We start from the raw sequence: 27,395 nt of genomic DNA on the forward strand, positions 1-27,395 counted from the left end.
CTCACTTCAGTTAATAGAGATAAATTCCTAAATTCTTTATTTACCGTACATCTGAGCACCTGGTCTGTGCAGAGAATCTAGTTAGGTGTAAGATACAGGAGACACAGCAGGATACGAGCCTGTCATCTGCCCTCAAAGGAGTTTACAGTGGATCACACATAGGAACATCAAGAAGAAGATGGGTGTGGGGCAGTGTGGAAGGGGGGTGTGGTCAGGACGCTCAGGAGGGACTGAGAGGGAATCAGCCAGCTTCACAGTTCTTTCCAGAAACAGTAAGTTTGGCTCCGGAAAGGAGCCACTTCACTGTCTCCTTCCAGACTGAGGCTGGTGTCACAGAGTCCTTTGTGGGTCTCGCGTGACATCTGTGGTCTGCACAAATTAGGTAGGGTCCTCACTGGACTTTCTTTCTTATTTCAGTTGGAATTCAGTATGAGTGGGAATTTAGCACCCTCCAAGCCACTGTAGATAGCCTGCCAAAAGAGTTCCTTCCCATTTTTATGTAAAGCCTAAATCACTTGCACTTATAATTCAAGAGTTCTAGTCATGCCTGTTAACACAAATACGTAAGTGGTAAATGGGGGAATACAAACAGTTGAAGTTTCGGGAACATGGACCTCATTTGTCCCTCTGCTGGTAATGACGATAGGATTTGATGAGTATTTGCTGTTTGCGGGGGACGCTGTGAGTTCCCTAAGTTCGTTGTCTCACGGGAGCTTCTCAACAACTCTGCAAAGCAGCTCCCCTCCGCCCCCACCTTTTACAGATGTGGTAACTGAAACTCAGTGAGTTTCATCAGCTGACCCGAGGTCCCCCAGTAAAGGGCAACATCACTGCTTCTCACCACTTAACACTATGATCATTTATTTGTTCCTTCTTATAGAAGAGAGGTCTTTATCTTGTTACAACAATTACTGTGGATAGTAATAAACGATGTGTTTTAATGTCACAAACATCTATAAATTCTAAATCTGGTATAGTTTAAGGAGACACCCACATGAAATTAATATGCTTTTTAAATGACAGGTTTCTCAAAGTAGTTCTTGAACTAACAAATTATATTCTTCTCTATATAACTACAGATAAGGTCCAATTAATGACTTACGGGTCACTGAGCCATGTTTACCAACATCAGCATTGCTCTTCCATTAGAGTAACTGTACATGCATAATGGGGAGGGACGCCAAGGAGGTGTTCACACAACGTGCCCTAGTGTCTGTTTAGTTCAGGAAGGCTATTCTGAATGGAGGGGGAGTTAAGACGGGATGATCTTGTTCTTGGATATACTCAAAGAGAACACAGTCAGAAGATGATCAATCTTTCTAATTTCTTAGTTCACTTGTCATAGGACAGGATTAGAAGGTTATTAATTTCTTAAGCACAGTGTCATTCCTCTTACTGCCTAATTACCCTCCAAACAAATGCATAGATGGTCCTGGAGAAAGGTTCTAGGATATCTCAGATTTTAATGTGGGTGTAACTCACTTAGAAGCTTATCTCCAGTGACTCTTACCCTGACCTATCTAGGAGAGGATCCATTTAGAGGAGGAAGCCCTCCAGAGGCCTCAAAGCACTTACTTGCAGAGGAAAGGTGAGAAGCTCTGTACGGTCACATAATGGAAAGGGACTCAGTTTACAGGCTTAAGAAGCTGAGTTCTAAAGGGGGCAAAATCAAACTGGGATACTTATGATCTTTATACCCAACACTCTACCAGAGGTGTTTCTTCCCAATCTGTTGGGTTGAGTTGACTGCATAGCTCATTGATGGAACAACTTTTTATCTTGAGTTTCCTACCGTGTTAGGTGCATCGAGGATTACAAGCTCGGTGTGGATGGTCGCTCTTGCCAACTCATCACGGAGACCTGCCCGGAGGGAGGAGACTGTGGAGAAAGCAGGGAGGTTCCCATGAACCAGACCCTCTTTGGGGAGATGTTCTTTGGTTACAACAACCATTCCAAGGAAGTGGCTGCAGGACAAGTGCTGAAAGGAACATTCAGGTGAATTTCATGTCTGGAACTGGTTACTCAGGGCGACTGATGGATCTTCTTCCCTGAAGAGCTTTAAAGTCAGCTTTGCAGCTTGGAGCAAGGTGAACAGGATCCTAAAAGGACAGGTTGTGTTCTCTCCCATGGTCTTCTTCTCTTTCCAGAATCCAGGAACCATGCTTACTCTGGGTGAACAGCAGAGTGTTCAATAAATTTCTCTCTTGCCCAGGTGGGGACTGCAAGATTTTCCATGGAAGCCACGAGAGAGATTCTGTTTTGCCCCGAGTGGAAAAATCAGGGTGTGAGTCAGTCTAGAATAGCAGCCCTTAAGTACGGCCCATGGATCCTGGCCATCCCTGAGATCCTTTCGGGGGATTTTCAAGGTCAGGCCTTTTCCACCCACAGAGAGGCTGGGTTTTCTTCATTCACATCAACCCAAACAATATCTTGCAATAAGTTGCATGCAGAGGTGAGAATCCAGCTATCTTCTAGTGAGTCAGATAGTTTAAAAAATTGCAAAAAAAATATAAAAACATTCTTATCATTTTTCATAAAAAGTTCAGATCTAATAGGGTGATTATTGACATTTTTAGATGGACTAACACATACTTCTAAAATATCTCATTGAATTTCTAATAGAATCCATACAAACAATAGCTACTTGGAGGTTCATTTATTTTTAAAACTATAAAGGGGTCCTGAGAACAAAATGTTCGGAGTCATAGATTCGGAGTATTTCTTGGAAATTCTCCATTTGACCCCTGTTCCTATTCCCTCTTGGGCTATTAGAGTACATCTTCCTCAGAACTCGTGCTTTCCAGGAGACAATGATGATGACAGAGAGGAAAAGGAGGAGGAAGAGATGTCATAATACAGGCCAGCAACTGATAGCAACCTAGGCCTGGACTCCTATGAGCAAACCCATATTAACTATTCAAACCTGTTCCTATTTTTTTTTTAACGTATAATGTATTATTTGCCCCAGGGGTACAGGTCTGTGATTCATCAGTCTTACACAATTCATAGCACTCACCATAGCACATACCTTCCCCAATGTCCATAACCCAGCCACACTATTCCTCCCACCACCCCCACCCCCAGCAACCATCAGTTTGTTTCCTGAGATTAAGAGACTCTTGTGGTTTGTCTCCCTCCTGATCCCATCTTGTTTCATTTTTCCCTCCCTGCCCCCATGACATCCCTCCTTGCCTCTCAAACCCTCATATCAGAGAGATCATATGATAATTGTCTTTCTCTGATTGACTTATTTCACTTAGCATAATACTCTCTAGTTCCATCCACATTGTTGTAAGTGGCAAGATTTCATTTTTGATGGCTGCATAGTATTCCGTTGTATATATTTACTACATCTTCTTTATCCATTCATCTGTTGATGGACATCTAGGTTCTTTCCATAGTTTTGCTATTATGGACATTGTTGCTATGAACATTCAGGTGCATGTGCCCTTTGGATCACTACATTTTGTATCTTTAGGGTGAATACCCAGTAGTGTGATTGCTGGGTCACGGCAGAGCTCTATTTTTAACTTTTTGAGGAATCTTCATGCTGTTTTCCAGAGTGGCTGGATCAGCTTGCATTCCCACCAACAGTGTAGGAGGGTTCCCGTTTCTCTGCATCCTCGCCAGCGTCTGTCATTTCCTGACTTGTTAATTTTAGCCATTCTGACTGGTGTGAGGTGGTATCTCATTGTGGTTTTGGTTAGTATTTCCCTGATCCCATGTGATGTTGAGCACTTTTTCATGTTTCTTTTGGCCATTTGGATGTTTTCTTTGCAGAAATGTCTGTTCATGTCTTCTTCCATTTCTTGACTGGATTATTTGTTCTCTGGGTATTGGGTTTGATAAGCTCTTTTTAGTTTTGGATACTAGCCCTTCATCTGATAGGTCATTTGCAAATGTCTTTTCCCATTCTGTCAGTTGTCTTTTGGTTTTGTTACCTCTTTCATTTCCTGTACAAAAAAGCTTTAGATCTTGGTGAAGTCCCAGTGGTTCATTTTTTGCCCTTGCTTCCCTTGCCTTTGGCAAAGTTTCTAGAAAGAAGTTGCTGCGGCTGAGGTCAAAGAAGTTGCTGCCTGTGTTGTCCTCAAGGATTTTGATGGATTCCTGTCTCATGTTGAGGTCTTTCATCCATTTTGAGTCTATTTTTGGGTGTAGTGTAAGAAAATGGTCCAGTTTCATTCTTCTGCATGTGGCTATCCAATTTTCCCAACACCATTTGTTGAAAAGACTGTCTTTTTTCCATTGGACATTCTTTCCTGCTTTGTTGAAGAATAGTTGACCATAGAGTTGAAGGTCCATTTCTGGGCTCTCTATTCTGTTCCATTGATCTATGTGTCTGTTTTTGTGCCAGTACCATACTGTCTTGAGGATGACAACTTTGTAATAGAGCTTGAAGTCTGGAATTGTGATGCTGTCAACTTTGGTTTTCTTTTTCAACATTCCTCTGGTATTTGGGGTCTTTTCTGGTTCCATATAAATTTTAGGATTATTTGTTCCATTTCTTTGAAAAAAATGGATGGTATTTTGATAGGGATTGCATTAAATGTGTAGATTGCTTTAGGTAGCATAGATATTTTCACACTATTTGTTCTTCCAATCCATGAGCATGGAATATTTTTCCATTTCTTCATGTCTTTCTCAGTTTCGCTCATGAGTACCTTATACTTTTCTGAGTACAGACTCTTTGCCTTTTTGGTTAGGCTTATTCCTAGGTATCTTATGGTTTTGGGTGCAATTGTATTGACTCCTTAATTTCTCTTTCTTCTGTCTTGCTGTTGGTGTATAGAAATGCAATTGATTTCTGTACATTGATTTTATATCCTGACACGTTATTGAATTCCTGTGTGTGTGAGTACTAGCAGTTTTGGAATGGAGTCTTTTGGGTTTTCCACATAAAGTATCATATCATCTGCAAGGAGTGAGAGTTTGACTTATTCTTTGCTGATTCAGATGCTTTTAATTTCTTTTTGTTGTCTGACTGCTGAGGCTAGGACGTCTAGTACTATGTTGAGTAGCCGTGGTGATAATGGACATCCCTGCCGTGTTCCTGACTTTGGGGAAAACTCTCAGTTTTTCCCCATTGAGAATGATATTCACTGTGGGTTTTTCATAGATGATTTTTATGATATTGAGGTATGTACCTTCTATCCCTACCCTGTGAAGAGTTTTGATCAAGAAAGGATGCTATACTTTGTCAAATGTTTTTCAGCATCTACTGAGAGTATCATATGGTTCTTGTTCTTTCTTTTATTTTTTTTATTTTATTTTTTTTTAATTTTATTTTTTATAAACATATATTTTTATCCCCAGGGGTACAGGTCTGCGAATCGCCAGGTTTACACACTTCACAGCACTCACCATAGCACATACCCTCCACAATATCCATAACCCCACCCCCCTCTCCCAACCCCCCTCCCCCCATCAACCCTCAGATTGTTTTGTGAGGTTAAGAGTCACTTATGGTTTGTCTCCCTCCCAATCCCATCTTGTTACATTTATTCTTCTCCTACCCCCTTAACCCCCCATGTTGCATCTCCTCTCCCTCATATCAGGGAGATCATATGATAGTTGTCTTTCTCTGATTGACTTATTTCGCTAAGCATGATACCCTCTAGTTCCATCCACGTCATCGCAAATGGCAAGATTTCATTTCTTTTGATGGCTGCATAGTATTCCATTGTGTATATATACCACATCTTCTTTATCCATTCATCTGTTGATGGACATCTAGGTTCTTTCCATAGTTTGGGTATTGTAGACATTGCTGCTATAAACATTCAGGTGCACGTGTCCCTTCGGATCACTACGTTTGTATCTTTAGGGTAAATACCCAGCAGTGCAATTGCTGGGTCATAGGGTAGTTCTATTTTCAACATTTTGAGGAACCTCCATGCTGTTTTCCAGAGTGGTTGCACCAGCTTGCATTCCCACCAACAGTGTAGGAGGGTTCCCCTTTCTCCGCATCCTCACCAGCATCTGTCATTTCCTGACTTGTTAATTTTAGCCATTCTGACTGGTGTGAGGTGATATCTCATTGTGGTTTTGATTTGTATTTCCCTGATGCCGAGTGATGTGGAGCACTTTTTCATGTGTCTGTTGGCCATCTGGATGTCTTCTTTGCAGAAATGTCTGTTCATGTCCTCTGCCCATTTCTTGATTGGATTATTTGTTCTTTGGGTGTTGAGTTTGCTAAGTTCTTTATAAATTTTGGACACTAGCCCTTTATCTGATATGTCATTTGTAAATATCTTCTCCCATTCTGTCAGTTGTCTTTTGGTTTTGTTAACTGTTTCCTTTGCTGTGCAAAAGCTTTTGATCTTGATAAAATCCCAATAGTTCATTTTTGCCCTTGCTTCCCTTGCCTTTGGTGATGTTCCTAGGAAGATGTTGCTGCGGCTGAGGTCGAAGAGGTTGCTGCCTGTGTTCTCCTCAAGGATTTTGATGGATTCCTTTCTCACATTGAGATCCTTCATCCATTTTGAGTCTATTTTCGTGTGTGGTGTAAGGAAATGATCCAATTTCATTTTTCTGCATGTGGCTGTCCAATTTTCCCAACACCATTTATTGAAGAGGCTGTCTTTTTTCCATTGGACATTCTTTCCTGCTTTGTCGAAGATGAGTTGACCATAGAGTTGAGGGTCTATTTCTGGGCTCTCTATTCTGTTCCATTGATCTATGTGTCTGTTTTTGTGCCAGTACCATGCTGTCTTGATGATGACAGCTTTGTAATAGAGCTTGAAGTCCGGAATTGTGATGCCACCAACTTTGGCTTTCTTTTTCAATATTGCTTTGGCTATTCGAGGTCTTTTCTGGTTCCATATAAATTTTAGGATTATTTGTTCCATTTCTTTGAAAAAAATGGATGGTACTTTGATAGGAATTGCATTAAATGTGTAGATTGCTTTAGGTAGCATAGACATTTTCACAATATTTATTCTTCCAATCCAGGAGCATGGAACATTTTTCCATTTCTTTGTGTCTTCCTCAATTTCTTTCATGAGTACTTTATAGTTTTCTGAGTATAGATTTTTAGTCTCTTTGGTTAGGTTTATTCCTAGGTATCTTATAGTTTTGGGTGCAATTGTAAATGGGATGGACTCCTTAATTTCTCTTTCTTCTGTCTTGTTGTTGGTGTAGAGAAATGCAACTGATTTCTGTGCATTGATTTTATATCCTGACACTTTACTGAATTCCTGTACAAGTTCTAGCAGTTTTGGAGTGGAGTCTTTTGGGTTTTCCACATATAGTATCATATCATCTGCAAAGAGTGATAGTTTGACTTCTTCTTTGCCGATTTGGATGCCTTTAATTTCCTTTTGTTGTCTGATTGCTGAGGCTAGGACTTCTAGTACTATGTTGAATAGCAGTGGTGATAACGGACATCCCTGCCGTGTTCCTGACCTTAGCGGAAAAGCTTTCAGTTTTTCTCCATTGAGAATGATATTTGCGGTGGGTTTTTCATAGATGGCTTTGATAATATTGAGGTATGTGCCGTCTATCCCTACACTTTGAAGAGTTTTGATCAGGAAGGGATGCTGTACTTTGTCAAATGCTTTTTCAGCATCTATGGAGAGTATCATATGGTTCTTGTTCTTTCTTTTATTAATGTGTTGTATCACATTGATTGATTTGCGGATGTTGAACCAACCTTGCAGCCCTGGAATAAATCCCACTTGGTCGTGGTGAATAATCCTTTTAATGTACTGTTGAATCCTATTGGCTAGTATTTTGGCGAGAATTTTTGCATCTGTGTTCACCAAGGATATTGGTCTGTAGTTCTCTTTTTTGTTGGGATCCTTGTCTGGTTTTGGGATCAAGGTGATGCTGGCCTCATAAAATGAGTTTGGAAGTTTTCCTTCTATTGCTATTTTTTGGAACAGTTTCAGGAGAATAGGAATTAGTTCTTCTTTAAATGTTTGGTAGAATTCCCCCGGGAAGCCATCTGGCCCTGGGCTTTTGTTTGTTTGGAGATTTTTGATGACTGTTTCAATCTCCTTACTGGTTATGGGTCTGTTCAGGCTTTCCATTTCTTCCTGGTTCAGTTGTGGTAGTTTATATGTCTCTAGGAATGCATCCATTTCTTCCAGATTGTCAAATTTGTTGGCGTAGAGTTGCTCATAGTATGTTCTTATAATTGTCTGTATTTCTTTGGTGTTCGTTGTGATCTCTCCTCTTTCATTCATGATTTTATTTATTTGGGTCCTTTCTTTTTTCTTTTTGATAAGTCTGGCCAGGGGTTTATCAATCTTATTAATTCTTTCAAAGAACCAGCTCCTAGTTTCGTTGATTTGTTCTATTGTTTTTTTGGTTTCTATTTCATTGATTTCTGCTCTGACCTTTATGATTTCTCTTCTCCTGCTGGGTTTAGGGTTTCTTTCTTGTTCTTTCTCCAGCTCCTTTAGGTGTAGGGTTAGGTTGTGTACCTGAGACCTTTCTTGTTTCTTGAGAAAGGCTTGTACCGCTATATATTTTCCTCTCAGGACTGCCTTTGTTGTGTCCCACAGATTCTGAACCGTTGTGTTTTCATTATCATTTGTTTCCATAAATTTTTTCAATTCTTCTTTAATTTCCTGGTTGACCCATTCATTCTTTAGAAGGATGCTGTTTAGTCTCCATGTATTTGGGTTCTTTCCAAATTTCCTCTTGTTATTGAGTTCTAGCTTTAGAGCATTGTGGTCTGAAAATATGCAGGGAATGATCCCAATCTTTTGATACCGGTTGAGACTTGATTTAGGACCAAGAATGTGATCTATTCTGGAGAATGTTCCATGTGCACTAGAGAAGAATGTGTATTCTGTTGCTTTGGGATGAAATGTTCTGAATATATCTGTGATGTCCATCTGGTCCAGTGTGTCATTTAAGGCCTTGATTTCCTTGTTGATCTTTTGCTTGGATGATCTGTCCATTTCAGTGAGGGGAGTGTTAAAATCCCCTACTATTATTGTATTCTTGTCGATGTGTTTCTTTGATTTTGTTATTAATTGGTTTATATAGTTGGCTGTTCCCACGTTAGGGGCATAGATATTTAAAATTGTTAGATCTTCTTGTTGGACAGTTCCTTTGAGTATGATATAGTTTCCTTCCTCATCTCTTATTATAGTCTTTGGCTTAAAATCTAATTTGTCTGATATAAGGATTGCCACTCCTGCTTTCTTCTGATGTCCATTAGCATGGTAAATTCTTTTCCACCCCCTCACTTTAAACCTGGAGGTGTCTTCGGGTTTAAGATGAGTTTCTTGTAGGCAACATATAGATGGGTTTTGTTTTTTTATCCATTCTGATACCCCGTGTCTTTTGATTGGGGCATTTAGCCCATTCACATTCAGGGTAAGTATTGAGAGATATGAATTTAGTGCCATCGTATTGCCTGTAAGGTGACTGTTATTGTATATTGTCTCTGTTTCTTTCTGATCTACTACTTTTAGGGTGTCTCTTTGCTTAGAGGACCCCTTTCAATATTTCCTGTAGAGCTGGTTTGGTATTTGCAAATTCTTTCAGTTTTTGTTTGCCCTGGAAGCTTTTAATCTCTCCTTCTATTTTCAATGATAGCCTAGCTGGATATAGTATTCTTGGCTGCATGTTTTTCTCATTTAGTACTCTGAATATATCATGCCAGCTCTTTCTGGCCTGCCAGGTCTCTGTGGATAAGTCTGCTGCCAATCTAATATTTTTACCATTGTACGTTACAGACTTCTTTTCCTGGGCTGCTTTCAGGATCTTTTCTTTGTCACTAAGACTTGTAAATTTTACTATTAGGTGACGGGTTGTGGACCTATTCTTATTGATTTTGAGGGGGGTTCTCTGAACCTCCTGAATTTTGATGCTTGTTCCCTTTGCCATATTGGGGAAATTCTCTCCAATAATTCTCTCCAACATACCTTCTGCTCCCCTCTCTGTTTCCTCTTCTTCTGGAATCCCAATTACTCTAATGTTGTTTCGTCTTATGGTGTCACTTATCTCTCGAATTTTCCCCTCGTGGTCCAGTAGCTGTTTGTCCCTCTTTTGCTCAGCTTCTTTATTCTGTGTTATTTGGTCTTCTATGTCGCTAATTCTTTCTTCTGCCTCATTTATCCTAGCAGTGAGAGCCTCCATTTTTGATTGCACCTCATTAATAGCTTTTTTGATTTCAACTTGGTTAGATTTTAGTTCTTTTATTTCTCCAGAAAGGGCTTTTATATCTCCCGAGAGGGTTTCTCTAATATCTTCCATGCCTTTTTCAAGCCCGGCTAGAACCTTGAGAATCATCATTCTGAACTCTATATCTGACATATTACCAATGTCTGTATTGATTAGGTCCCTAGCCTTTGGTACTGCTTCTTGTTCTTTTTTTTTGTTGTGAATTTTTCTGCCTTGTCATTTTGTCCAGATAAGAGTATACGAAGGAGCAAGTAAAATACTAAAAGGGTGGCAACAACCCCAGGAAAATATGCTTTAGCCAAATCAGAAGAGATCCCAAATCGTGAGGGGGGAGAAAGGGGATAAAAAGGGGTTCAGAAAGAAAAAAAAAACAAAAACGAAAGAAACTATTAAAAAAAGAAAGCCGATAAAAAATATAAAAAGGAAAAAAATATATATATTAGATAAACTATTTAAAAATGTTAAAAAAGAAAACGGTAAAAGTTAAAGAAATTTAGCAGAAGAAGAGAAAAAAAAATTGAAAAAGAAAAAAAAATTAAATTAACTGCAAGGCTAAAGAATCATGGGGAGAAAGCCATGAGTTCCGTGCTTTGCTTTCTTCTCCTCTGAAATTCCGCCGCTCTCCTGGTATTGAAACTGCACTCCTTGGTAGGTGAACTTGGTCCCGGCTGGGTTTCTTGTTGATCTTCTGGGGGAGGGGCCTGTTGTAGTGATTCTCAAGCGTCTTTGCACCAGGCGGATTTGCACCGCCCTTACCCGGGCGGGGCCGGGCTGAGTAATCCGCTCGGGTTTGCTGGGTTTGCTTTCGGGAGCTTTTGTTCCCTGAGCACTTTCTGTAGAGTTCTGGAAGACGGGAATGAAGATGGCAGCCTCCCGGTCTCCGGCCCAGAGGAGCCGAGAGCCCGGGGCCCCACTCCTCAGTGCGCCCTCAGAGAACAGTGCCCAATTACTCCTGTCACCGTGGCCTCCAGCCGCACTCCGAGCTGACCGAGCCTGCGACCGGTTCAAGGTAACCCCAAGCTGTGAGCTCACTCCTCGGCTCTGTCTCTGTAGCCGGCTTCCCTGTTCTAATACCGGTAAGCTCTGCGACACTCAGACACCCCCGATCCTTCTGTGACCCTGTGGGACCTGAGGCCGCGCTGACCCCGCCTGGGCTTCACCCCAGTTAAGCCTCTGGAGCGATGTCCCTCAACGGAACAGACTTTTAAAAGTCCTGATTTTGTGCTCCGTTCGCTCTGCCGCTCGCCAGGAGCCGGCCCCTCCCCCCGCAGTCTATCTTCCAGTCCCTTTGGATTCACTTCTCCGCCAGTCCTACCTTTCAGATAGTGGTTGATTTTCTGTTTCTAGAATTGCTGTTCTTCTTCTCTTCAATCTCACGTTGGATTTGTAGGTGTTTGCAATCTTTAGATAAGCTATTTAGCTGATCTCCTGCTACCTGAAGTAGTCTCAGCTGCTACTTCTCCGCCATCTTGACTCCTCCCCCTTGTTCTTTTTTTTATTAATGTATTGTAACACATTGATTGATTTTGGGATGATAAACCACGCTTGCTGCCCAGGAATAAATTCCATTTGGTTGTGGTGAATAATCCTTTTAATGTACTGTTGGATCCTATTGGCTAGTATTTTGGTGAGAATTTTTGCATCTGTGTTCATTAAGGACATTGGTCTGTAATTCTCCTTTTTGATGGGGTCTTTGATTTTGGGATCAAGGTCATGCTGGCCTCATAAAATGAGTTTGGAAGTTTTCCTTCCACTTCTATTTTTTTGGACCAGTTTCAGGAGAATAGGTATGAATTCTTCTTTAAATGTTTGGTAGAATTCCTTAGGAAGCCGTCTAGCTCTGGGCTTTTGTTTGTTGGGAGATTTTTGATGACTGCTTCAATCTCCTTACTGGTTACGGGTGTGTTCAGGTCTTCTATTTCTTTCTGGTTCCCTTATCGTAGTTTATACGTCTCTAGGAATGCATCCATTTCTTCCAGATTGTCAAATTTGCTGGAGTATAGTTGCTCCTAATATGTTCTTATAATTGTATTTCTTTGGTGTTGGTTGTGATCTCTCCTCTTTCATTCATGATTTTCTTAATTTGGGTCCTTTCTCTTCTTTTTGATAAGTCTGGCCAGGGGTTTATCAGTCTTATTTATTCTTTCAAGGAACCCAGTTTCGTTGATTTGTTCTCTTGTTCTTTTGGTTTCTATTTCATTGATTTCTGCTCCGATCTTTATGCTTTCTCTTCTCTTGCTAGGTTTAGGCTTTCTTTGCTGTTCTTTTTCCAGCTCCTTTAGATGTTAAGGTTAGGTTGTATACTTGAGACCTTTCTTGTTTCTTGAGAAAGGCTTGTATTGCTCTATACTTCCCTCTCAGGACTACCTTTGCTGTGTCCCAAAGATTTTAAACAGTTGTGTTTTCATTATCATTTGTTTCCATGAATTTTTTCAATCCCTCTTTAATTTCCTGGTTGACCCATTCATTCTTTAGTAGGATGCTGTTTGGCCTCCATGTATTTGAGTTCTTTACAACTTTCCTCTTGTGATTAAGTTCTAGTTCCAAAGCATTGTGGTCTGAAAGTATGCAGGGAATGATTCCAATCTTTTGGTACTGGTTGAAACCTGACTTGTGACCCAGGATGTGATCTCTTCTGGAGAATGTTCCATGTGCACTAGAGAAGAATGTGTATTCTGTTGCTTTGGGATGGAATGTTCTGAATATATCTGTGATGTCCATCTGGTCCAGTGTGTCATTTAAGGCCTTTATTTCCTTGTTGATCTTTTGCTTGGATGATCTGTCCATTTCAGTGAGGAGGGTGTTAAAGTCCCCTACTATTATTGCTTTATTGTTGATGTGTTTCTTTGATTTTGTTATTAATTGTTTTATATAATTGGCTCCTCCCATATTAGGGACATAGATATTTAAAATTGTTAGATCTTCTTGTTGGACAGACCCTTTAAGTATGATATAGTGTCCTTCCTCATCTCTTATTACAATCTTCGGTAAAATCTAATTGGTCTGATATAAGGATTGCCATCCCAGCTTTCTTTTGATGTCCATTAGCATGGTAAATTGTTTTCCACCCCATCACTTTAAATCTGGAGGTGTCTTTGGGTCTAAAATGAGTTTCTTGCAGACAGCATATCAATGGGTCTTATTTTTTTTATCCATTCTGATACCCTGTATCTTTTGATTGGGGCATTTAGCCCTTTTACCTTCAGGGTAACTATTGAAAGATACGAGTTTAGTGCCATTATATATTGCCTCTAAGGTGACTGTTACTGTCTATTGTCTCTGTTCCTTTCTGGTCTGTTACTTTTAGGCTCTCTCTTTGCTTTGAGGACCTCTTTCAATATTTCCTGGAGGGCTGGTTGGGTGTTTGCAGATTCTTTAATTTTTGTTTGTCCTAGAAACTTTTTATCTCTCTTTCTATTTTCAAGGACAGCCTAGCTGGATACAGTATTCTTAGCTGCATATTTTTCTCATTTAGTGCTCTGAATATATCATGCCAGTCCTTTTTGGCTGGCCAGGTCTCTATGGATAGGTCTGTTGCCAATTTAATATTTCTACTGTTATATGTTACAGACCTCTTGTCCCAAGCTGCTTTCAGGATTTTCTCTTTGTCACTGAGACTTGAAAGTTTTACTATTAGATGATGGGATGTTGACCTATTTTTATTGATTTTAAGGATGGTTCTCTGTGCATCCTGGATTTTGATGTTTGTTCCCTTCACCAAATTAGGGAAATTCTTTTCTATAATTTGCTCCAATATACCTTCTGCCCCTCTCTCTTTTTATTCTTCTTCTGGGATCCCAATTATTCTAACATTGCTTTGTCTTATGGTGTCACTTATCTCTCGAATTCTCCCTTCATGCCCCAGTAGTTGCTTATCTCTCTTTTTCTCAGCTTCTTTATTCGCCATCATTTGGTCTTCTATATAAATAATTCTCTTTTCCACCTCATTTATCCTAGCAGTAAGAGCCTCCATTTTTGATGGTATCTCATTAATAGTTTTATTTATTGATTTCAACTTCGTTAGATTTTAGTTCTTTTATTTCTCCGGAATGGGGTTCTCTAGTATCTTCCATGCTTTTTTTGAGCCCAACTTGCACCTTGATAATTATCAGTCTGAATTCTAGTTCTGACATCTTACTAATGTCCCTATTGATTAGGTCCCTAGCCATCAGTACTGCCTTTTGTTCTTTTTTTTTTTTTTTTAGGTGAGTTTTCCTGCATTGTCGTTTTATTGAGATAAGAATAGAAGACTGAGAGAATAAAAAACTAAAAGGGTTACAATGACCCCAGAAAAATATATAGTACCCAAATCAGAAGAGAGAGGAGACCCAAAACCGGGGGGAGAAGAAAGGAAGGGGGGGCCAAATATATATATATATATATATATATATATATATATATATATATATATGAATGTGAATAGAACAGAGCCATGCACTTGGTCCTGGGTCTATTTTGGTCTGTTAGAAGAAACTGCCTCCCAAAATTTTAAAGAGAGAAAAACATATATCTACACACACACACAAATAAGGATAAACATGATGAAGGGATGGAATATGACTGCAAAGATGAAATTTTAAAAAGATTCTAAAAAAGGAATTGATAAGTAAAAAATTGGTTGAAAAAAGAAAAAAAAGAAAGAGGAAAGAATGTGATCAGGCTGGAGAGTAGAACAAGGCCATGCACTAGATTTAGGGTATATTTTGATCTGTTAGAAGAAACAGATTTTAAAATTTTAAACAAAGGAAAGCCTATATATGTACAAAAAATAACTTTAAATACAATGAAGGGACAGTATATGACTATAACAATGTACATTTAAAAAGATTTTTATAAATTTTATAAAGGTATTTTATATTTATTTATAAATATACAGGTATTTATAAAGGATTTTATAGAGGTATTGATAAGATAAAATAGTTTAAAAACATTGAATAGGAAAGAGGAAAATTTTTAAAAATAGAATAAGAAAAAAATTAAATTAAAAAAATTTAACTTTGAAAGACTAAAGAATCATGATAAAAAAAGCCATGAATTCTATGTGCTGTATTCTGTAGCTCTTAAGTTTTGCAGTTTTCATTGATCAGTGAACTTGGTCTTGGCTGGTTGTTCTTGCTTATCTTCTGGGGAAGGGGTCTGTTGCAGTGATTCTCAGATGTTTTTGCCCGAGGCGGGATTACACCGCCCTTGCTGGGAGGCAGGCTGAGTAGTCTGGTTGGGTTCGCTCTCAGGAGCTTTTGTTCCCCGATCGCTTTCCGTAGAGCTCTGGAGGATGGGAATGAAGATGGCGGCCTCCCAGTCTCCAGCCCAGAGGAGCGGAGAGCTCAGGGGCCCCACTCCTTAGTGCGCCCTTGGAGAAAAGTGGTCAATCCCTCCCCTCTCCCTGGCCTCTGGCCATGCTCCAAGCTCACCCACCCTGTGACTGAGTGTTTCTATCTCTGGTACACAATCCTGTTTGGAGTATCCAAACCTCATAGATTCCTGCATTGCTCCCGTACCACTCCTCCTGTAGGAGGACTGAGGGGGTTTTCCTGGGTCTGCCACTTGTGTGGTCCCTCCTCAAAGAACAGTGGCCTGACTGTCCCTCAGATTATGGCTTAAGGTAACCCTTAGCTGAGAGCCCCATCCTCGGCTCCATCTCTACTGCCAGTTTCCCTTCTCTGATCCCTGAGAGCTCTGCCCACACTCAGACACCCCTGGTCTTTCCTTGACCCTGAGGGTCCTGAGACCACACTGTCCCCGGGAGGGCTCCATCCCCCACTTAGCCTCTGGAGCAACGTTCCTCAGTGGAGCTGACTTCTAAACATTCCAGTTTTGTCCTCCACTGCTCTCCTGCTTGCTGGGAGCTGCCCCTTCCCCCATGGTCTACCTTCCCATGTACTGCCTTGGATTCACTTCTCCACACATCCTACCTTCCAGAAAGCGGTCGGTTTTCTGTTCCTAGAATTGCTGCTCTTCTCTTTGATCTCCTGTTGAGTATGTAGGTGTTCAGAATGGTTTGATAACTATCTAGTTGAACTCCTGGGACCTGATGATATTTAGGTCTCCTACTCCTCCACCATCTTTCTCCTCCCCTCCAAACCTGTTCTTGACATCTGTTGTTGTTTCTGTTATAGACAGTAGACTTTACTAATATTTCTGCTTTAAGGCCAGGATTTTGTTTGCTGGTGACAAGCAGTAAGTTGTCGTAACTAATCTTATGGCAGCTAGAATTTTTTCTGTAGTCTAGAAATGAGACTGCATCTGCCTAGTCTTGTGGAGTGGGGATCAGGGAGTAGGGCCTGGGATGGGCGGGAGGGAAGAATGTTCTCAATCTTCTGAACAGACTTTTTCAGCTGGTTTCTTTCTCATCTGTCCTAGCCCTCACCCTACCTCTCACACCCTGTCCTACTGCAGACATGTCCATCAAGTGGAGTTCAGTGGAAGGGGAAACTTTGGTCCAGGAAGAATTTTTTATTGTTGGTTGAGGTGTAGATTTGCCCACCAAGGAGTGGGGTTCACCTTAACACCCTGAAATGAAAATCTGCTTCCGTTTCCAGACAAAACAACTTTGCTCGAGGTTTAGACCAGCAACTGCCAGATGGTCTTGTGGTGGCCACTGTCCCCCTGGAGAATCAGTGCCTGGAGGAAATCTCGGAGCCCACCCCTGACCCCGAGTTCCTGACTGGTGAGTGTATCTCCTGTCCTTTATTCAACTGGCAAAAACCATGTAGCTCCCACCAGTTTCATCAAATCAAAATTCTTGACCTCTCTTGTTTTCATTTTGAAGCTAGTGATTTCCTTAATACACAATAAAAGCTCAATTCTAAAACACTCTAGTAGGGTTATTTGTCAGTCAAATTACAAAAAATTATTGTATAATCATCTGCAAAATGGTCTAATAATACCTTTCTCTCCTAGTCTTATTGGGATCCTTTGAAAAGAGATGGCATAATAGAGGGGTACAAGTTCAGAGGTCTGAGGGGAGTAGGGGGAAGAGCATCAGAGAGGAAGTGGATGGCTACCATCGCCTAGATATCTGTCCCTGGGGCCATTGGGTTCCCTGGCAGGTACTTATGGACCAGTGTGAGGGAGGAGAAAATGACAGAGCCTTATTGTCAAATGACCCTGCCTTTGAGTCTCGGCTCCGCTGTTTTCTACTTGTGAGACCTTAGACAATGCAGTTTCTTGGGGGTTTATGGCTCTCATCACAAGTTGGAGATAATGTTCCTCAATGCTGTTTGAGCTCATTGACATTCTTCTCCTGGGCTCATTATGGAACTAAGGTACGTGTTGATTGGAAGAGGCAGGAGCCTTAAGGATTGCTCCTCCTTTCTGGGCCTCTGAAGAACACTCACACCACCCCCCCCTCAATACCTCCTGGACTAAAGAAGGCACTTCAGAGGGTCCAGTGGGCCCATAAGGGGCAGCCAACCAGGAACTCAGCATCACTTGCTAGGAAGTTGGATGTGAGCTCAGTTTCACTGCTGGTTTGCTCATTTCTCCATTACTTTTCTCTTCCTCATTCTATATCTTCCTTATCCTTTACCTTTCTGTCCTTTTTCTTTACTTTTCTGAAGAATGGAATGTGCTGAGGCAAGCCTTTTCAAGATATCAAGTTATGTTTAAAGCTTTGTTTCAGACCAGAACCAGATTAGAGGTAGGTTTGTCTGAGGGAATATTGTGTAGCAAATCACATAGACTCTGGAAGCTGACAGCTGGGCTCTACTCTTCCCTGGCTACGTGATCTCAGAGAAGTTGCCTATCTTCACTGTGTCTCAGTGTTTTGTGAAAATGAATATAAAACTGTCTTCCTTATAGGATGGATATAAAGAATAAATAAATTATTATTTGTAAAGTTTTTAGACTAGTTCCTGATGCAGAATGAGATGCACATTTGTTAAATAAATAAGTATATCAAGGAAGAAAAAGAACATGAACATTCAAACGACCAATTAGTGTTTTTACTATAGAAACAGAGGGAGTAAGATAGAAAGCAATTTAAATATATTCTGGACCAGAAATAAATGTCATCAAAATCAGTTGCTGTCTGAGAGATGACATACTCACACAGACACATACCCTATACAGAAAAAATTAAAATGGAGCCTTTGGACATAAGCCTACAGCTCCCATCTCTAGTATTAGAGAATCTGGTTTTCTCGGTTCCACATCATTTGCTGAGAAATACTCCCTGTGTGTGCGTAAAATGCATATAAAGGGAAGTGTGAGGTGACACACGCAAATAGGACAGGTTCCACATGAGAGATAGGTGTCTTCTGTCTTGAGATCCACCAAGACCTCGCACGTAAAAATTTACTGTGGAGGGGCCCCTCGGTGGCTCAGTGGGTTAAAGCCTCTGCCTTCAGCTCAGGTCATGATCCCAGGGTTCTGGGATCGAACCCCACATGGGGCTCTCTGCTTAGCAGGAAACCCATTCCCCTGCCCCATCTCTCCCTCTGCCTGCTTCTCTGCCTACTTGTGATCTCTGCCTGTCAAATAAATAAATAAAATCTTAAAAAAAAAAAAAAAGAATTACTGTGGAGGTGAGGAGATTTTCTTTACTTCAGCTGCTAGGCTGGGAGGACATACAGTTCTCCTGGCTGCTACGTGAGGCTTATTTGGAGGAGGACGTGGCTAGATCCAAGAAACACCAGAAGACCATGTTTGAATCTGCATCTTTGGAAATAAGGAACAAATCCAAACTGGGTCCTCGTCCATAACAGAAGTTTCTTTCTCCCCATTCCCCTTTGACCTCTCCTAATCTGGCATCTTGGAGGTAAAAGGAGCAGAAGGATGTCCCTATGGATCACTTCCATTTTTCATGACCTTGAGAGAGACAAGTCTAACATTTGATGTCCAAAGGTTCAGTCCTGTTTGTTTGTTTTTTTTTTTAAAGCCCAGAATGACTAGAAGAAGAAAAGAGATGGTTGACCAAATTTCTCCCATATTAACATTTTAATTGTATCTTTCCTGAGAATCACAGAGAGAATATCGTATGTTGCACTAGGTGCCATTATAGGTCATAATCCCCATAAACCTACAAGCTTAGAAGATTTTAGAGCTAAAGTGATCTTCAGAATCTTCAACCTCAGCATTTACAAGCCCAGTGGTATTTTTTCATGAAAAACCAGTGCTCCACTCAAAAAAAGGTTCTTTCTTTAAATACATTGGGAAAGACTATAGTATCTACCTCTCAGCAATCTGCAACACCTTGGCCTAGAGAAGCAGGTCCCAAGCAGCCATATAGTGAAGAAATACCTTCTACTTCACTTGATCCAGCAATTCCCAAACCTGTTTAACCAGAGAATCCTTTTACACATAATAACTATTTCCATCTTCCAGAATTATGGGTTTGAAGAACATTCAGGAAAATACTGATGTGCTTTATTTTGCTGGGTGCTTCCCTCTGCATCAAAGTAAGAGTTAAGAACTCTGAGCTTCACCACACTTTTTGGTGTGACAAGAGCAACCAGATTACAGCAGGTGAAGGCTACTTCTTCGGAGCTGGCTCTAGCAAAGGAATCGGCCACCATCGCTGGCATTTTGGCTGAGACTGAAGGGCAGGCAGAGGAGTAGGAGAGCTTTAGAGGGAACAAGGGAGGGCTTCAGGTGTGCCCTGATTGGAGGCTGTTGGGATGGTAGGTGGACCTACTAACTACGGAGGAATGTGGCATTCTAAGTAGACATTAAGGGGTGCCTATTTGCCTTTCTCTGGTTGGACCCAAGTTGGAAGCAAGAACAAAAATTAGGAAATCTGTCAGTTATCGGTCAAGTCCTGGTCACATTCGGCTGATTTTTACAGAGCATCTTGTTTGGCTTCCTGGACTGGTTGTTAGAGATAGCGCTCGGACTTCTCCAAGTCTGATTTATACACAGTAGACGAGCTGTTTGGACTGGTTCCTATAGACAGGAGGTTGGTTTCCTGAGCTTTTTGTGACAGGTTATGGGTCAGAGTTCTATTTTTATATATGGTCTGGCCATTGCCTGTTTGTATTTTAGTCTCTCAGTTGAGAAAAAGAAGAATCTGGAGGCAGACCAAGGAGGGAGAGGAGGATGCTGGACACATTCATGGGCCAATGGATGCCATAATTGCTAAATCTGTGTGAAGAATTAGAGCTGTGATCTCTCTGGAACTTCTTCAGATTCATCTGAAAGAAACAGACTTTTAGAACTCTTGGGCATAATATATTTCCATGACATTTCCAATAAAATAACAGGAGAAACCAATCTTCCCTCTTCCCTTCCCTTCCTTTCTACTTCCTTCCTTCCCTGAGCAGAAGTCTAGTCAGTCGTTCCTTTTTTTCAAGCATAGGTAGGGGAAAGCATGTTCTTTCTTGAGAAAACATAGAGATATATTGTTTGAAAAAAGAGTCATTGAAACATTGAGAGACATATTCCCAAATGGTAATAAAATAAAATAAAAAACTAGACCTGACTACATGTCAAGGGCACATTAAGAAAGAGTCCTGTGACGGAGCTAGAAAATATGTACTTTAAGATATCTCTTTCTTTTTAACTAATGGACATATTATCCATATGCAGGCACAGAACCACACCCCCCAAGCATTGACAGTTCTGCACCTGTCTCCTGGACTAGCAGAGCCGAGATGTGCTCAGTAAGATTGTTGTTCAGCAGCTAAGCAACATAGCTCTGTTTGGCTCATTGTGGGTGAAAATTGGACACTCTAATCCCTTCCTATTGCCTCACATCCCTGCTTTCTTAATTTTTTTCTTCACTCTGTTGCTCTGAACTCAAGCCTAGGAATTCATAACAAAAGCATCTGGGAAGAAATGGCCAGTGTACACCATTAGGGGTGACGAGGAAGATGACAAATCCAGATGCCATGCATGTATATGATGCTTTATTTTTACTCAGCCTCCTTTTAGGCCCAGAACTTTGCCGGGTTCTGGCAACTACCTGTGAAGCAGGTAAGATGACCAGTATCACCACTTTTCAGGTAGGAAAATGGGAACATGGGAATTACCTAGCTCAAAGTCAGAGAGCTGGTCTGAATTAGAGGATCGAAAAGGAAGCAAGAGGGCACCTTCACTAAGCCTCTTGCTTGATAGCTGAAGACACAGGCAACCCGAAAGCAGGTAGCTAGAGAGGAAATCAGCGCAGGTCTAGGAGGAAAAACTGCTCCTCCAGCAACATCGCCCGTGTTAGAACTCCCGCCTCCTGGTTTCTTGCCTGTTTCTTTTCCCACTAGGAAACAACTCCAGTAAAGGGAATGTTTTCCAATATCCTGAAATATCTTCATTGATTGGGCTTGCTATTTTTTTTTTATTATTAATAGACTTTTTGAAATAACAGCAAGCTGGTGTGGGGACATAACTAGAGAAGGCACATTACGTACAATAGCTCTAAAAACATGCGCATTTATGCTCTAACGAAATGTGCCTTCCAGATATGTGACTGGGGTGTTAATCCTGTAAAGTTCGCATTTCATTTATGTGCTTTTAAAATTAACCCAAGGGTGAAAAGCCAGAGTATGTAGTAGGATGACTGTTGTCACAATGCTTAATGCACCGATAGAAGAACATTTGAAAGAAAAAAAGTACTGAAAACTTTCTTTTAGTTTCAAGTAACTTACTGTTGATTGCCCGAGATGAAATTTAAGCAATCCATTCACTAAGCACCCCTTCTGACCTTTTTGCTTTTTGCCTTTCCGATAATTATTCCTGTATGATTCACACCAAAATGGAAATTTGGCAGTTACTCAGCTAATTTGATCAGAGTTGACAAGCAGCTAATTAATCCCACCCCCTCTTCATCCAGTTTATGTATTAAATTAGTTGGTTTAGCCTGAAGGAGGCATGGGTCACAGTGGCAGGATAATGCAGTACATATGTATTATTGCCATTATATTTATACACATTATATACATAATATTTACACATAGTATCTATCTAAAGTTTCTATACACATTGCCAATCTATTTACATATATACATAATATGCATTTACACACATGCATACACATATATATTTATTCCTATAACTTATACACAGCAAATGTTAGGCCTAGAAATGAAGCTAAAATTGGTTTTCTAAGCTTAGCAAGGTAATTTTTTTTTTTTTATTCCTTGTGGTCTAATTATTTTGTTTCTGTAGCATTTTATATTTAAAGGAATGACTAGAATTCAAATAGGATTCCCCTCTTTCTCTGTGGTACTCAAGCAGGAACAGCCCATTATAGCATGTCAAAGCAGCTACAAGGATGTGCTTGTTGAGAATGACTCTGGACAAGTATCTTGGCTTCTTGGTTCTCCCACTGGTAAAAGGGGGACTACAAATAAAGTGTCTGTTGTAATGTTAGGCACACAGATGGCAGTCCCTAAAGGGGAACCTTAATGCTGCCCCTTAATGACTGAGTCACACCGACCCTGTCCCTCCTTGATGAGGAAGAAATCAGCATTATCAGCTTCAGAGTAATTAAAACTTAAATACTGAACACAAATCAGTTAAATGGGACAGAAAAATCAATGTTATCAGGTACGTGAGCTGAGTCAATTACAACACCTATTAAAGAGAGTAAAACTAGCGTGTGTTACAGTAAGCCTAGAACTTCATATAAATTTACTAAGGGGATATTATAGAATGGTTAAGAACCCTGCCGTGTCCCAAGTACATTGGGAATGCCAACCTGGATCCACCTAGTGGCCTGGGGCCCTTAAGCAAACACCCTCTCTGGGCCCCAGTTTCCCCGTTTATGAAGTGCAAATCCTAACACCAGTCTTGCCATGATCAAATGACTTTACATATGCAGAGTGTTCAGCAAAATGTCTGCCGCAGAGGAAGGGTTCAGTCAGTGAGAGCCGTTGCCACTGTGATTCCAGATATTATCTCCATCAAAGAATGCTTTCTCGTTTTCTCACAATGACACCTGCTAACCGGGTAGACTTGGGACCTGGGAAGCAATCATGCGCACTGAGCCCGCGTCTCCTCTGTCCCCAGGGATGGTGAACTTCAGCGAGGTGTCCGGATACCCCGTGTTGCAGCACTGGAAGGTCCGGTCTGTGATGTACCACATCAAACTCAACCAAGTGGCCGTCTCCCAGGGTGAGCACAGCAGCCAGCCATCCTTCCCACTTGCTCCTGGGGCGGGGAGTGCCCTTTCCAAGGGCACAAGACTTTTATCCCATTGTTGCAGTTGTTGTCAAAAATGTAGCCACTTCATGAGCCACGTAACCTACCCACTCAGATTCACCCTTAAGGGCAAACACCAGGAATCGGATCCTTGTCTAAAGATAGATGAGATGGCAAGTTTTATCTTGGACTATAGATGTGATGGGAAGGGCGAGGGGGGGGAGTCCCCGGGAAGATAAATAACTACTTTATCTTTCTTCCTTGGGTCACACCGTGTACAGAGAAGATATGCAAAAGAGACTTTTTATAAGCTGACAGAATAAAACCTTCCAAATGCAAGGAGCATCACTTAAAGTTTTCATACAATGAAAGAAATACAGAATAAGAACAAGAAAGAGGTGGGGGGGTGGGAGTGAGGGGAAGATTAGAAAACAGCTTTTAATGGTCCCTAAACAGCAAGTGAGCAAAAGATAAATGATAGATAAGAGAGTTAGATACCTAATAAGCTAAGGGGCAGTGAGTTCCAAAAACCAGGACAAATGGTTTCAGACCAGTGAGGCACCTTGAGCAAGTATCCTTGACATTTGAGCAGTAAATGCCTTGATCAACTTTTTCCTAACACTTAAGCAATCCTAATGTGCAATTTGCAGATGGGAAAGTTAATTGCTACAAATAAGGCCTTAGTATAGGTACTCATCTCCATTCCAACTCATCCCCTTGGACTAGGAGAACGTTACTCAACTCCTTCCTCTGAAGCCACCTAAAGAATGTACCAGATGGGAAGTTTATGCCATAGAGTCTGGTTTCTCCGTGTTGGATGAAAAGGTAACTAGAGTCAGACAGTATTGTTGGCCTGGGATGACAAGACAAAGAGAGGGATCTTCAGGTCAGCAGTAGGGTCAGTAGTAGGCTAAGTCAGTAGTAGGCTACTTCAGGTCAGTAGTAGGCTAGAGCCCTAGCGCCAACAAGAGAGAGCTAAAAGATACAGGACCGAGAATTATAAAGAGGATGTGAGACATATACTCACGGAAAGGTAAAGCCTTACGCATAGGGAAAGAAAATGCATTAAGGATATAGAACATTTCCATAGGACACAAGGGGACTCAGAACTCTGTTTATTTTAACCTGAAAGAGTTCTTGGCAGGAAGGGATTGGGGGGATGGGGAATCTTACTGAAGTCAATTCTGTTGGTACAGAAAAACCTCGAAAGATCTAAGCTACTCCTCATTCTAGGAAAACGTAGCAGTAGAGACTCTGTCCTGTTCCCGTGCTGAGCCGGCTCCCAGCACAGGTGGTGTGCACACTGGGAGTTCACAGTGGGATATCACTGCTGCCACACGCCTTTCCAAGCCACATGTGGCACCACAGGTGATGAGAACTTCTGCACTCGGGCTCTCATGCCTGGGCCAGGCTCTGCCTTGTCCTGATAGGACACAGGTATGCACAAAGGCAGGCTGACTAAAGCTGGCCGGGTTCAGAAGTTACTGGATTTGGAAAATTTGTCATGGGCTATCTTTCTGACCAGTATAATTCTCCTAAACAGGAAAGGCAAATCTATGGAGATTTGGCAGGGGAGGCAAGAGGAGGACAAACAGATCCTTTCCTCCACTCACCATCTCCCTCTCTGCATACTTTTGATTTTCTGAAAAAAATATAAGCAGTGTATGAGTGAGTTTTCTCACCCCTCTTCATCCATTATCTTCCCGATACCGGTGTCTATGTCTGGAGGCAATATTCTACCTCCCAAAACTCTTTTGGTCACTACCCACAGTTAGAATACATTTTTTTTTTTTTTACACCATGACCTTGAAATATGCACACTCCCACATACACACAACAGAAATTTCGCGAAGCAGGACTTCATTTTACGATGTGAAATGTTCTTTGCTGGTATTTGTGTTTCTATTTTAGACTCTGCTATTCTTTTTTTTTTTTTTTGAAACGCCATTATTTGAGCTCACTAAATTGATTTAATGTCATGACTTAGGATCTGAAAAAGAAAAAACAACATTGACTTAAGGAGGGAGTTAGATTTGGTCCGTGCTCTCCCTGTACAAAGTTAATAGCGTAACCAACCGGCCAGAGAGGCACTCACTGAGGAATGAACCTGTCTGACTCAGCTAGCTGGAAATGCTCAGCTGAGAGGTCCCGCCAGCTCTCCAGCATCACTGTGGGCCACGGGGCTCTTCCGCTTTGGAGGCTGAATGGCCCGGGAAGCTGGACACCCCCCGTATGTCCTCACTCTTGCGTGATGTTTCTCCATAGCCCTCAGCAACGCGCTCCACTCCCTGGATGGGGCCACATCGCGCGGTGATTTTGTGGCCTTGTTGGATCAGTTTGGCAACCATTACATCCAGGAAGCTATCTACGGCTTTGAGGAGTCCTGTTCCATCTGGTACCCAAACAAACAGGTGCAGCGGCGACTCTGGCTAGAGTATGAAGACATCAGCAAAGGTGAGTGATGAGCTCATCAGCGGATTCAACACCCCGAGCAGGTGCGGCTGTCTGGGTGCAAATCAGGGGCCCAGTCCAAAGAAGTCTGTCGTTGAAGGGCTCATTCAGATATTGCCTCGGTGTTCTGTGCCCACCCATAAAATGGCCAAGGTTGGGGGGTTTGGGGAAACTTTAGATACAGGATGGGGTCACAAGTGTATGGTCACTGTGTTCTTAATCATGGACAGAGTCCTCTAGAGGTTTCTACCAGCTCCGTGCATTCTGCTGTCGTAGCAAGGGCAAAGGGTTCGACTGTTCGTATGGACAGGGGAGAAGCGGGAGAGTGTTGGAGTCTCCCCCTCTGTGTCCTGCCTCTGCCCTCCCTGGCTGGCAACTCCATCCAATAACCACAGAGCAAACCTCTCCTCACTCCACCCTGCCCTGGGTTTAGGCTCATGTTTTCCCCACTGATCTGTGCTAAGGAGGGAATTTCCATAGGTTCAGGTATTGACACAGCTCTGGATAACAGCCTTACCGGTACATCTTTGTCCACTGTTGCAGAGCAAGTTAGTATTCAGTCCAAGTAAGTATAAGAAATTGGAATTATTCGGACCTTCTGAATTCACCTTCTGGCATGGGAGGAGTCCTGGCTGGCAAATACATATTCAGATCAACCAAGACTGGTGTAGAACTGCCATTCGTGGAATTTCTTCTGAGCTTACCCTCGTGGCACTCTGATGAGGCCGAGTACGGATGTGCGAGTTACTAAAGGGCAAGCAATGGCATTAGCGCAATGGGAACTCAAGAAGGAGGTCATCCTAAGATTTAATGATCAAGAGTCCCTCTGTAATGAGGGACCCCTGTGTCAGCAACACTGCCGTGGAAAATGTGGCCCCATGGCTGAGCTCTCTTCACTGCCCCAGCTCCATACAGATTTCTGTTTTGTCTTGCTCAAGGGGCAGCAGAGGCACGAGGGCCTCTCTCGTGGCAGGGCATTTCCTTCCAGAGGAAACAAGAGGCTTGTGCTGGGCTCTAGTTGTTGCGGGCATTTCCTTCCAAGCCCTGATTCCCCTAAACTCAACAACACAGTCACAGGCTTCTAGCATCCTTTCAAACTTCAGTCTCTGAAAATTGTTCTGATTCCAGTTTGCCAAGAAAGGAGTGTCATGTAAGCAAATGCAGATAAGGCCAGTTCCAGCTGGCAAAGCTTTCTTACATTTCTATGCCAGAGCTTAGTGATTGAACCAAAAGGCTAATTCCTCCCCTGTGTCTGTTTGCCAGGGGTTCAGGGATGGCCAGGTTCTGGGACTGCTGGGAAATGAGGGTGACCTTCCCCGGAATGCCTGGTTCTGTCCCTTTGCTTCTGCCCCGAGCTTTGTGGTGTCCTTGAAGTTCAACACTGAGCCCAGGAAGGAGATGTATCTATGACCTTGGCACTGTACCCTCCCCATGTTGAGTTCAAGCCATTCTTACCATGGAGGAGTTCCTTTTGTCACACTCCAACTGGTGACCTTATTTCTAAATATTCTGTATACAACCCCTTGCCTGTTACTGATCTTAGAAGGTACTCGAACATTTTACTATCTATTTAGGTCTCTCTCAGTTGTCCATGTATACCATCACCCTCCTCCCAGATCTTACTCTGCGTCACGGAGTTTATCTCTTGTATTTTTGGTCTACTTATTACTCTTAAATAGTTTTCTCCTCCCTAGGTGCTAATTTCTTTTTCTTCCAAAACCATGCAATATGCT

General features: G+C 41.7%; 1 protein-coding gene across 2 annotated transcripts in view; it reads left to right on the forward strand.

Annotated features, from left to right (window-relative positions):
* The window catches only part of ASTN1 (astrotactin 1), a 326,135-nt gene that overhangs the window by 223,964 nt on the left and 74,776 nt on the right, over positions 1-27,395 (forward strand). For both annotated transcript variants that reach the window (XM_047705323.1, XM_047705324.1), the window contains 4 exons: positions 1,801-1,995; positions 16,680-16,807; positions 23,080-23,184; positions 25,477-25,665. In XM_047705323.1, the coding sequence (XP_047561279.1) occupies positions 1,801-1,995; positions 16,680-16,807; positions 23,080-23,184; positions 25,477-25,665 (617 nt within the window). The remainder of the gene's footprint in view (positions 1-1,800; positions 1,996-16,679; positions 16,808-23,079; positions 23,185-25,476; positions 25,666-27,395) is intronic.

The sequence above is a fragment of the Lutra lutra genome, chromosome 15 (assembly GCF_902655055.1).
Source record: "Lutra lutra chromosome 15, mLutLut1.2, whole genome shotgun sequence".
Lineage (NCBI taxonomy): Eukaryota > Metazoa > Chordata > Mammalia > Carnivora > Mustelidae > Lutra > Lutra lutra.